Source organism: Bombina bombina, chromosome 4, assembly GCF_027579735.1.
Source record: "Bombina bombina isolate aBomBom1 chromosome 4, aBomBom1.pri, whole genome shotgun sequence".
Classification (NCBI taxonomy): Eukaryota; Metazoa; Chordata; class Amphibia; order Anura; family Bombinatoridae; genus Bombina; species Bombina bombina.
Genome location: NC_069502.1, coordinates 1,053,391,951 through 1,053,405,167, shown reverse-complemented (window position 1 = coordinate 1,053,405,167; position 13,217 = coordinate 1,053,391,951). Strand labels below are relative to the sequence as shown.

The 13,217-nt window shown below is 44.2% G+C and overlaps 1 protein-coding gene across 1 annotated transcript in view; it reads right to left on the bottom strand.

Annotated features, from left to right (window-relative positions):
• CLHC1 (clathrin heavy chain linker domain containing 1) overlaps window positions 1-13,217 on the bottom strand; it is a 114,089-nt gene that overhangs the window by 66,284 nt on the left and 34,588 nt on the right. Inside the window, exon 7 of the mRNA XM_053709342.1 lies at window positions 2,385-2,491. Coding sequence (XP_053565317.1) covers window positions 2,385-2,491 — 107 coding nt within the window. The remainder of the gene's footprint in view (window positions 1-2,384; window positions 2,492-13,217) is intronic.

Here is a 13,217-nt window from a genome sequence, read left to right as displayed (position 1 = left end):
AATCTGTGCACTATAGCCCAGGGAGATGACTTAAAATATCAGAGCCACAGATACAAAAGTGATATAATAGTACTATTCTATGACCCTCCGTTATGGTAGGTGAGGTCCACAGAGAGCCTCAAGGTTATGAAGCGTTATAAGGATATAATTGCATACTAGCGACCCATGCTCTTTAAACGTCTCTCAGCGCCAAGAGGGAAAAACATTTACAATTATGTACATGACATTCAGTGTATATTTCTAGTCCCTTTAACCATTCTAAAATCGGCGTGTACATCAGGCAAATAGCAGCTAGCCAGCATCTATGGCCAGAGAACTAGTGGCGCGGAGAAAAAGTACCTTGATGATCCGCGTATGTTAGGCCTCCCAGGGTAAATACTTGCCATTTAACATTGTGTTTGCCAAAGTAAAAATTATACAGAATGTTCAAAAAGATATGTCTGCCGATGTATGTAGAAACCGGTGCAATGACAGCATATAATTTAGCCTACTCTGGATTTATCTAGTGTCTGTACGAACAAAGTGTAACGTGTAAGAGGTGGTATTCCCCTCAGCTGCTCTCCTGCCTGCCTCATGCTCACCAGAAAGACGGATTTTTCCCAGCAAGTGCCTTGTCCGTCTTCTATAGCAAGGTGTGAGTGAGTAACTGACCCAGACACCGGTCCTATAATTTCAGCAGGTCACAAGTCCCAGTGCGCCATCAATGAGGTCATATGCTTCGCGTAATCTGCTATTCTGCCTTTAAACTGGGGATTTTCAGGGGAGAGCGCCAACATAGGCAGTCTATTGCTCACCTGTTCATCCATTGCCCCCGGGAAACTTAGGATGACGTGGCTGCGATCTGAACCTACACCCTCTTCTGTGTGTCTCAACCCGATTGAGTGGGACCGACTGTCCACTTCCAGTAATAGCAGTGCGGTACGGTAAGCATCTAGGGCCTGCCTGCATGGGGGTCCCTGTAGTATAGCAACATCTTCAAACAAGTAAGGTGCCGATCCTTCTATTGCTACCCGAACATAAAGCTGCTTTATCTCGACATTTGGGTCAGGGGTAGGTTTGTCGCTGCCACTGCGGTTGTTAAATATAATAGTCTGCTCCATTCCTGCGTTGGCCTACGTTGTAGGACTAGGGGGGATGGCCGCCTGTGAGAATGGAATGGAAAGCCTGCACTGCACACTTGGATCCCATGTTCCTTCAAAACACCTTGTGCACACACTGGGCTAGTATTTGCATCAGTAAACTTCAATGGCAGTTTCACTAGATCTTGTAGTGTGTTGCACAGCTCTGTTTGGGTTCTTCTTCTGGCAAGTCTTGGCTCATTAGTTTTACTTGCCGGAGTAGTAAAAGATCTTATAATAGTCCGAAGGTTCTCAAATTCAGTGTCCCATACTTTAGAGATTTTCTTGAAATGTGAGTGTAGAAGGGCCTCAACTTCCAACAAGAGAATATGAGTTGCGGTCGTCATTATGGGAACAAACTAGTTACTACAGAGATGGATTAAGGAACTGTCCAGTTACAATTGAATTGGTTTGGTAACCCAGGGTCCTGGGGGGATATATATGCGGCAGCTTTAACAACACTAACAGTCAGGGCATAAAGGCCTCTCAACCTCATGGCTAGTCGTAGTGCAGTCAGCTGAGGAACATAGGTAGGTCCGTTTTATGCTAAATGTCTTCATTTCCACTTGTAATCTAAGCATTTATAGGGAATTAAAATTTGAGCTTAATGTCTATTTTGTGACACAGCATCTTTTTAGGACAAATAGAACAAGTAAACACAACCTCTTATGCCTTGTTTGTCCTTCTGTTCATGGCAGATTGCACAGAAATTAAATTATGTCCAGTGTACTGGAAACTATTCCTTTACCTTTATTTTGGTACTTAAAATAACTCCTTTACCTGCAGTATCCACACCTATTCTGACAATGTACTCAAGTATTTGCTATAGAAAAGCTGTGCAAACATAGCCAGCGGAAGAAATTACACTGCCAGTGGGGGGCTATGAGTGATAAGTAATAAAATGTTAATTTTCAATTGTTCGATTTACAGACAGAGATGAGATAAGGAAGCAATAAGGAGATCTGATTTCTCTGCAAGCTCAGCCAAGTCTATTGGATTGTGGTTTTAAATAACAAAACCGACTATGTCTTCTATGTCTTCACAAATAAACCTAAAGGAGCAACTTCTTATACATTTTATACTCTGCTGCGGATATAACAAGTCATTAGAAACACATTAAAGGTAAATCATTTTACAGTACCCTTTTAACAAGGTGTTAAGTAATGTGCTGCAAGTTAACACTTCCCAATCGACAGCAAAACAAAAACAAAAAAACAGGATATTTCATTTAAACATATCAACATCATTCCAAGACATGCTGCATACCTCTGAATCTTTCCATAGTGTCCAAATTTCGGAGAATTCCCCTAGGACTGTTTGCTGCAAAAATCGCTGCAGCCTTGTAGTCACCGCTTACAAATAACTCATTAAACCTGGAGGAAATAAAACATAATTTACCTTTCAATGTTTGGGTGGTAACAACAACACTGCTGGCATCGTCACATACAAATTACAAGTCCAGCCTAGAGATGGGAAGGCCTGGAAAAAAACTGAAAAATTGGGGGGGGAAACAGGCAGCTAGATAACGAGTTTTGTCAGTAATGGTGTGCGGTGCTAACGTACAGTTTATGCTCACCGCTCACCTACAGACAGCGCTGGTATTACAGGTTTTTACAAACCTGGCGTTAGCCACAGAAAATTAAGCGGAGAGCAAAATTTTGCTCCACATCTCACCTCAATACCAGCGCTGCTTACGTTAGCAGTGAGCTGGCTAAACGTGCTTGTGCACGATTTCCCCATAGGAATCAATGGGGGAGAGCCGGCTGGAAAAAAACCTAACACCTGCAAAAAAGCAGCGTTCAGCTCCTAACGCAGCCCCATTGATTCCTATGGGAAAATACATTTTATGTCTACACCTAACACCCTAACATGAACCCTGAGTCTAAACACCCCAAATCTTACACTTATTAACCCCTAATCTGCCGCCTCCCACATTGCCGACACCTGCATTATATTATTAACCCCTAATCTGCCGCTCCGGACATCGCCGCCACCTACATTATACTTATGAACCCCTAATCTGCTGCCCCCAACGTTGCCGCCACTATATTAAAGTTATTAACCCCTAAAACTAAGTCTAACCCTAACCCCCCCAACTTAAATATAATTTAAATAAAACAGAATTTATGTTTACCTGATAAATTACTTTCTCTTACGGTGTATCCAGTCCACGGATTCATCCTTACTTGTGGGATATTCTCATTCCCTACAGGAAGTGGCAAAGAGAGCACACAGCAGAGCTGTCCATATAGCTCCCCCTCAGGCTCCGCCCCCCCAGTCATTCGACCGACGGTTAGGAGAAAAAGGAGAAACCATAGGGTGCAGTGGTGACTGTAGTTTTACAAATAAATTTGAACCTGACTTAATTGCCAGGGCGGGCCGTGGACTGGATACACCGTAAGAGAAAGTAATTTACCAGGTAAGCATAAATTCTGTTTTCTCTTACATGGTGTATCCAGTCCACGGATTCATCCTTACTTGTGGGATACCAATACCAAAGCTTTAGGACACGGATGAAGGGAGGGAACAAGTCAGGTAACCTAAACGGAAGGCACCACTGCTTGCAAACCTTTCTCCCAAAAATAGCCTCCGAAGAAGCAAAAGTATTGAATTTGTAAAATTTGGCAAATGTATGCAGTGAAGACCAAGTCGCTGCCTTACAAATCTGTTCAACAGAAGGCTCATTCTTGAAAGCCCATGTAGAAACCACAGCTCTAGTGGAATGAGCTGTAATTCGTTCAGGAGGCTGCTGTCCAGCAGTCTCATAAGCCAATCAGATGATGCTTTTCAGCCAGAAGGAAAGAGAGGTAGCAGTCGCTTTCTGACCTCTCCTCTTACCAGAATAGACAACAAACAAAGATGAGGTTTGTCTGAAATCTTTAGTTGCCTTTAAATGGAATTTTAAAGCACGAACCACATCAAGATTGTGTAACAGTCGTTCCTTCTTAGAAATTGGATTAGGGCACAGAGAAGGAACAATAATTTCCTGGTTAATATTCTTATTAGAAACCACTTTTGGAAGGAAACCAGGTTTGGTACGCAAAACAACCTTATCTGCATGGAACACCAGATAGGGTGAATTACACTGCAAAGCAGACAATTCAGAAACTCTTCGAGCAGAAGAAATATCTACCAAAAACAAAACTTTCCAAGATAATAACTTAATATCTATGGAATGCAAAGGTTCAAACGGAACCCCTTGAAGAACTGAAAGAACTAAATTTAGACTCCATGGAGGAGCCACAGGTTTGTAGACAGGCTTGATTCTAACTAGGGCCTGTGCAAACGCCTGAACGTCTGGTATAGGTGTCAGACGCTTGTGTAACAGGATAGACAGAGCAGATATCTGTCCCTTTAAGGAACTAGCTGACAAACCTTTCTCCAATCCTTCTTGGAGAAAAGACAATATCCTTGGAATCCTAACCTTACACCACGAGTAACCCTTGGATTCGCACCAACAAGATATTTCCGCCATATCTTATGGTAAATTTTCCTGGTGACAGGCTTTCTGGCCTGGATCAGAGTATCTATAACTGATTCAGAGAACCCACGCTTAGCTAGAATTAAGCGTTCAATCTCCAAGCAGTCAGTTGCAGAGAAACTAGATTTGGATGCTTGAATGGACCTTGAATTAGAAGATCCTGCCTCGAAGGCAGTTTCCATGGTGGAGCCGATGACATGTCCACTAGGTCTGCATACCAAGTCCTGCGTGGCCACGCAGGCACTATCAGAATTACCGAAGCCTTCTCCTGTTTGATTCTGGCTACTAGCCGAGGGAGAAGAGGAAACGGTGGAAAAACATAAGCTAGACTGAATGACCAAGGCGCTACTAAAGCATCTATCAATGCCGCCTTGGGATCCCTGGATCTGGATCCGTAAAGGGGAAGTTTGGTGTTCTGACGGAACGCCATCAGATCCAATTCTGGAATGCCCCATAGCTGGGTCAGCTGAGCAAAAACCTCCGGGTGGAGTTCCCACTCCCCCGGATGGAAAGTCTGACGACTCAGAAAATCTGCCTCCCAGTTGTCTACTCCTGGGATGTGAATTACAGATAGATGGCAGGAGTGATCCTCCGCCCATTTGATGATCTTGTTTACTTCCTTCATCGCTAGGGAACTCTTTGTTCCTCCCTGATGATTGATGTACGCTACAGTCGTGATGTTGTCCGACTGAAATCTGATGAATTTGGCCTCCGCTAGTTGAGGCCATGCCTGGAGCGTATTGAATATCGCTCTCAGTTCCAAAATGTTAATCGGGAGAAGAGATTCTTCCCGAGACCATAGACCCTGAGCTTTCAGGGAGTCCCAGACCGCACCCCAGCCTAACAGACTGGCATCGGTCGTGACAATGATCCACTCCGGTCTGCGGAAACTCATTCCCTGAGACAGGTGATCCTGAGACAACCACCAGAGAAGAGAGTCTCTGGTTCTCTGGTCCATTTGTATTTGAGGGGACAAATCTGCATAATCCCCATTCCACTGTTAGAGCATGCACAGTTGTAGTGGTCTTAGATGAATTCGGGCAAAAGGGACTAAGTCCATTGCCGCAACCACTAAACCGATTACCTCCATGCACTGAGCCACAGAAGGCCGAGGAATGGAATGAAGAACTCGGCAAGTATTCAAAAGTTTTGACTTCCTGACCTCTGTCAGAAAGATTTTCATTTCTACCGAGTCTATTAGTGTTCCCAGGAAGGGAACCCTTGTGAGCGGGGACAGAGAACTTCTTTTGACGTTCACCTTCCACCCGTGAGACCTTAGAAAGGCCAGAACAATGTCCGTATGAGCCTTGGCTCTGTGGAAAGACGACGCCTGCATTAAGATGTCGTCTAGGTAAGGAGCTACTGCGATGTCCCGCGGTCTTAGAACCGCTAGAAGGGACCCTAGCACCTTTGTGAAAATTCTGGGAGCGGTGGCCAACCCGAAAGGAAGGGCCACAAACTGGTAATGTTTGTCCAGAAAGGCGAACCTTAGGAACTGATGATGATCTTTGTGGATAGGAATATGTAGGTACGCATCCTTTAGATCCACGGTAGTCATATATTGACCTTCCTGGATCATCGGCAAGATTGTCCGAATGGTTTCCATTTTGAAAGATGGAACTCTGAGGAATTTGTTTATAATTTTTAGATCCAGGATTGGCCTGAAAATTCCCTCCTTTTTGGGAACTACAAACAGGTTTGAGTAAAATCCCAGTCCTTGTTCTGCAATTGGAACTGGGTGAATCACTCCCATCTTTAGAAGATCTTCTACACAGCATAAGAACGCCTGTTTCTTTGTCTGGTCTGAAGACAAACGAGAAATGTGGAACCTTCCCCTTGGGGGAGAGTCCTTGACTTCTAGAAGATACCCCTGAGCCACAATTTCTAATGCCCAGGGATCTGGAACATCTCTTGCCCAAGCCTGAGCAAAGAGAGAAAGTCTGCCCCCTACTAGATCCGGTCCCGGATCGGGGGCTACCCCTTCATGCTGTCTTGGTAGCAGGCGCAGGCTTCTTGGCCTGTTTACCCTTATTCCAGCCCTGCAAGGGTTTCCAGGTTGCTTTGGGCTGTGAAGCGTTACCCTCTTGTTTTGCGGCAGCAGAGGTTGAAGCAGGTCCGCTCCTGAAGTTGCGAAAGGAGCGAAAATTAGCCTTGTTTTTGGCCTTAAACGGTCTATCCTACGGGAGGGCATGGCCCTTCCCCCCAGTGATATCCGCAATAATTTCTTTCAACTCGGTACCAAAAAGGGTCTTTCCCTTGAAAGGAATATTTAGTCATTTTGTTTTGGACGACACGTCAGCCGACCATGATTTGAGCCAAAGCGCTCTCCGTGCCATAATGGCAAAACCAGAATCTTTCACGGCTAACTTAGCTAATTGTAAAGCAGCATCTGTGATAAAAGAATTTGCCAGCTTTAGAGCCTGAATTCTATCCATGACTTCGTCATATGAAGTCTCCCTCTGGAGCGAACTCCTCCAGCGCCTCAAACCAAAAAGCCGCTGCAGTAGTTACAGGAATAATGCAGGCAATTGGCTGAAGAAGGAAACCTTGCTGAACAAACATTTTCTTCAGCAAACATTCCAATTTTTTATCCATAGGATCTTTAACAGCACAACTGTCTTCTATTGGTATAGTTGTACGCTTAGCAAGTGTTGAAACTGCTCCCTCTACCTTAGGGACCGTCTGCCACGCGTCCCGCCTGGGGTCATTTATGGGGAACATTTTCTTAAAGATAGGAGGGGGAACAAAAGGTACACCTGGTCTCTCCCACTCCCTAGTCACAATATCCGCCACCCTCTTCGGGATCGGAAACGCATCAGTGTATACAGGGACCTCTAAAAACCTGTCCATTTTACACAATTTTTCTGGGACCACCATGGGGTCACAATCATCCAGCGTAGCTAAAACCTCCTTAAGCAGGACGCGGAGGTGTTCCAGCTTAAATTTAAACGCTAAGGAATCTGAATCTGCCCGCTGAGAAACTTTTCCTGTGTCAGAAATTTCTCCCTCGGACAGACCATCCCTCACTGCCACTTCAGAGTGTTGTGAGGGCACAACAGATAAATCATCCAAAGCTTCTGATTGCTCATCCTCTGTTCTTAAAACTGAGCTATCACGCTTTTTTGGGAAAACTGGCAGTTTGGATAGAAATGCTGCAAGGGAATTATGCATGACTGCTGCTAATTGTTGTAATGTAATAGGGCACAATGTGCTAGAGGTACTAGGCAACGCTTGCGCGGGCGTAACTGGTGTCGACACATGGGGAGAGGAAGGAGGACTATCCTCATTACCTTCCGTCAAAGAATCGTATTGGGCTACATTTTTAAGTGTTACTGCATGGTCATTAAAATGTTTAGATACCTTAGCACACTTTAAACACAAATGCAATGGGGGTACTGCCATGGCTTTTAAACACATAGAACAAGGTATATCTGTAGGCTCAGACATGTTAGACAGACTTAGATAGCACTCAAATACAGAAAAATACACTTTTTGAAAAAACGTTACTGTGCCTTTAAATAATAAAAAGCACACACTTTTTTACCAAATCTAAAAAAAAATCCGATCTTTATGAAATTTACACCATATGATCCTAATGCTTTGAAATGATTGCACACCAAGTTTCAATCCAATTAACCCCTTATTGCCCAAACCGGAGCAAATTGAAGCTGGCCACCAGTTTAACACACTACCTTCCTTGGGGATTAGTTTTGGAACGAAAATAAGCCTCCCTGTAGTCCTCCTGCAATCTGTGGACTCTACATGTGAAGCTGCATGAAGCTGTCTTGCAAAAGAACTGCGCAACTGAGGCGCGAAATTAGGCCCCCTCCATCTTCACTCCGGAGTTGTGGGGCCTTCCTAAGCCAAATTAGGTGTCTAAAATTATGCCAGGCGTATAAAACCCCTAAAAAGTGTTCCAAACATAATAAACACTTGTGCAAATGTCAGATTATAGTAAAAAATAATCGATTTTCCCCATAAAAGTGTCCACCAGTGATTTAAGCCCTTTTAACTAAGCCATCCTTCTATACTGAGTCTCAGAATATGGCTTACCTTCCCACATGGGGATTTCTGTCAGTCTTCTAGCATTACCAAGTCTTGTTAGAAAAAAAGTGACTGAGCATACCTTATGCAGTTAAGCCTGCAAATTGTTCCCCACAACTGAAGTTCTTCGGTACTCAACAGTCCTGTGTGAGAACAGCAATGGATTTTAGTTACAACATGCTTTTCCTCTCAGCAGAAATCTTCATCACTTTCTGCCTCAGAGTAAATAGTACAAACCGGCACTATTTTAAAATAACAAACTCTTGATTGAAGAAATAAAAACTACAAATCTAACACCACATACTTTTTACCCTCCCATGGAGATGCTACTTGTTAGAGCGGCAAAGAGAATGACTGGGGGGGGCGGAGCCTGAGGGGGAGCTATATGGACAGCTCTGCTGTGTGCTCTCTTTGCCACTTCCTGTAGGGAATGAGAATATCCCACAAGTAAGGATGAATCCATGGACTGGATACACCATGTAAGAGAAATCTAAATAAAATTCCTACAGTTAACTAAATTATTCCTATTTAAAACTAAATGCTTACCTATAAAATAAACCCTAAGCTAGCTACAATATAACTAATAGTACTATAGTTATTAAATAGTTATTAACTATTTAATAGCTTACTAGTTAAAATAAATACAAAGTTACCTGTAAAATAAAACCTAACCTAAGTTACAATTACACCTAACACTACACTATAATTAAATTAATTCCCTAAATGAACTACAATTAAATAAAATGATCTAAAGTACGGAAAAAAACACTTAATTACAGAAAATAATAAAAACATAATTTATGCTTACCTGATAAATTTATTTCTCTTGTAGTGTATCCAGTCCACGGATCATCCATTACTTGTGGGATATATTCCCTTCCCAACAGGAAGTTGCAAGAGGATCACCCACAGCAGAGCTGCTATATAGCTCCTCCCCTCACATGTCATATCCAGTCATTCGACCGAAACAAAACAAGAAAGGAGAAACCATAGGGTGCAGTGGTGACTGGAGTTTTAATTAAAATTTAGACCTGCCTTAAAAGGACAGGGCGGGCCGTGGACTGGATACACTACAAGAGAAATAAATTTATCAGGTAAGCATAAATTATGTTTTCTCTTGTTAAGTGTAGCCAGTCCACGGATCATCCATTACTTGTGGGATACCAATACCAAAGCTAAAGTACACGGATGATGGGAGGGACAAGGCAGGAACTTAAACGGAAGGAACCACTGCCTGTAGAACCTTTCTCCCAAAAACAGCCTCCGAAGAAGCAAAAGTGTCAAATTTGTAGAATTTTGAAAAGGTGTGAAGCGAAGACCAAGTCGCAGCCTTGCAAATCTGTTCAACAGAGGCCTCATTCTTAAAGGCCCAAGTGGAAGCCACAGCTCTAGTGGAATGACCTGTAATTCTTTCAGGGGGCTGCTGTCCAGCAGTCTCATAGGCTAAACGTATTATGCTACGAAGCCAAAAGGAGAGAGAGGTTGCCGAAGCTTTTTGACCTCTCCTCTGTCCAGAGTAAACGACAAACAGGGAAGAAGTTTGACGAAAATCTTTAGTTGCCTGTAAATAGAACTTCAGGGCACGGACTACGTCCAGATTATGCAAAAGGCGTTCCTTCTTTGAAGAAGGATTAGAACATAATGATGGAACAAAAATCTCTTGATTGATATTCCTGTTAGAAACTACCTTAGGTAAAAACCCAGGTTTAGTACGCAGAACTACCTTGTCTGAATGGAAAATCAGATAAGGAGAATCACAATGTAAGGCAGATAACTCAGAGACTCTTCGAGCCGAGGAAATAGCCAACAAAAACAGAACTTTCGAAGATAAAAGCTTAATATCAATGGAATGAAGGGGTTCAAACGGAACACCTTGAAGAAGGAGGAGCAACAGTCTTAAACACAGGCTTAATCCTAGCCAAAGCCTGACAAAAAGCCTGGACGTCTGGAACTTCTGCCAGATGCTTGTGCAAAAGAATAGACAGAGCAGAAATCTGTCCCTTTAACGAACTAGCAGATAAGCCCTTTTCCAAACCCTCTTGTAGAAAGGACAATATCCTAGGAATCCTAACCTTACTCCATGAGTAACTCTTGGATTCGCACCAATTTAAATATTTACGCCATATCTTATGGTAGATTTTTCTGGTAACAGGCTTCCGTGCCTGTATTAAGGTATCAATAACTAACTCTGAGAAGCCACGCTTTGATAGGATCAAGCGTTCAATCTCCATGCAGTCAGCCTCAGAGAAATTAGATTTGGATGGTTGAAAGGACCTTGTATTAGAAGGTCCTGCCTCAGAGGCAGAGACCATGGTGGACAGGACGACATGTCCACTAGGTCTGCATACCAGGTCCTGCGTGGCCACGCAGGCGCTATCAGAATCACCGATGCTCTCTCCTGTTTGATCTTGGCAATCAGTCGAGGCAGCAGCGGAAACGGTGGAAACACATAAGCCATGTTGAAAACCCAAGGGGCTGCTAGAGCATCTATCAGCGCCGCTCCCGGGTCCCTGGACCTGGATCCGTAACGAGGAAGCTTGGCGTTCTGGCGAGACGCCATGAGATCCAGTTCTGGTTTGCCCCAACGATGAACCAGCTGAACGAACACCTCCGGATGAAGTTCCCACTCCCCCGGATGAAAAGTCTGGCGACTTAGAAAGTCTGCCTCCCAGTTCTCCACGCCTGGGATGTAAATCGCTGACAGGTGGCAAGAGTGAGACTCTGCCCAGCGAATTATCTTTGAGACTTCTAACATCGCTAGGGAACTCCTGGTTCCCCCTTGATGGTTGATGTAAGCCACAGTCGTGATGTTGTCCGACTGAAATCTGATGAACCTCAGTGTTGCTAACTGAGGCCAAGCTAGAAGAGCATTGAATATTGCTCTTAACTCCAGAATATTTATTGGAAGGAGTTTCTCCTCCTGAGTCCACGATCCCTGAGCCTTCAGGGAGTTCCAGACTGCGCCCCAACCTAGAAGGCTGGCATCTGTTGTTACAATCGTCCAATCTGGCCTGCGAAAGGTCATGCCCTTGGACAGATGGACCTGAGTAAGCCACCAGAGAAGAGAATCTCTGGTCTCTCGATCCAGATTTAGTAGAGGAGACAAATCTGAGTAATCCCCATTCCACTGACTTAGCATGCATAATTGCAGCGGTCTGAGATGCAGGCGCGCAAATGGCACTATGTCCATTGCCGCTACCATTAAGCCGATTACTTCCATGCACTGAGCCACTGACGGGCGTGGAATGGAATGAAGGACACGGCAAGCATTTAGAAGTTTTGATAACCTGGACTCCGTCAGGTAAATTTTCATCTCTACAGAATCTATAAGAGTCCCTAGGAAGGAGACTCTTGTGAGTGGTGATAGAGAACTCTTTTCCACGTTCACTTTCCACCCATGCGACCTCAGAAATGCCAGAACTATCTCTGTATGAGACTTGGCAATTTGAAAGCTTGACGCCTGTATCAGGATGTCGTCTAGATACGGAGCCACCGCTATGCATCGCGGTCTTAGAACCGCCAGAAGTGAGCCAAGAACCTTTGTAAAGATTCTCGGGGCCGTAGCTAACCCGAAGGGAAGAGCTACAAACTGGTAATGCCTGTCTAGAAAGACAAATCTTAGTTACCGATAATGATCTTTGTGAATCGGTATGTGAAGGTAGGCATCCTTTAAATCCACTGTGGTCATGTACTGACCCTCTTGGATCATGGGTAGGATGGTTCGAATAGTTTCCATTTTGAATGATGGAACTCTTAGGAATTTGTTTAAGATCTTTAGGTCCAAGATTGGTCTGAAGGTTCCCTCTTTCTTGGGAACCACAAACAGATTTGAGTAAAATCCCTGCCCTTGTTCCGTCCGTGGAACAGGGTGGATCACCCCCATTACTGGGAGGTCTTGAACACAGCGTAGGAATGCCTCTTTCTTTATCTGGTTTTCTGATAACCTTGATAGATGGAATCTCCCTCGAGGAGGAGAAGCTTTGAAGTCCAGAAGATATCCCTGAGATATGATCTCCAACGCCCAGGGATCCTGGACATCTCTTGCCCACGCCTGGGCGAAGAGAGAAAGTCTGCCCCCCACTAGATCCGTTTCCGGATAGGGGGCCGTTCCTTCATGCTGTCTTAGGGGCAGTAGTAGGTTTTCTGGCCTGCTTGCCCTTGTTCCAGGACTGGTTAGTTTTCCAGGCCTGTCTGTAACGAGCAACAGTTCCTTCCTGTTTTGGAGCGGAGGAAGTTGATGCTGCTCCTGCCTTGAAATTTCGAAAAGGCACGAAAATTAGACTGTTTGGCCTTTGATTTGGCCCTGTCCTGAGGAAGGGTATGACCCTTACCTCCAGTAATGTCAGCAATAATTTCTTTCAAGCCGGGCCCGAATAAGGTCTGCCCCTTGAAAGGAATATTAAGTAATTTAGATTTAGAAGTCACGTCAGCTGACCAGGATTTAAGCCATAGCGTTCTCCGCGCCTGGATGGCGAATCCGGAGTTCTTAGCCGTTAGTTTAGTTAAATGTACAATGGCATCAGAAACAAATGCATTAGCTAGCTTAAGTGCTTTAAGCTTGTCCATAATTTCAT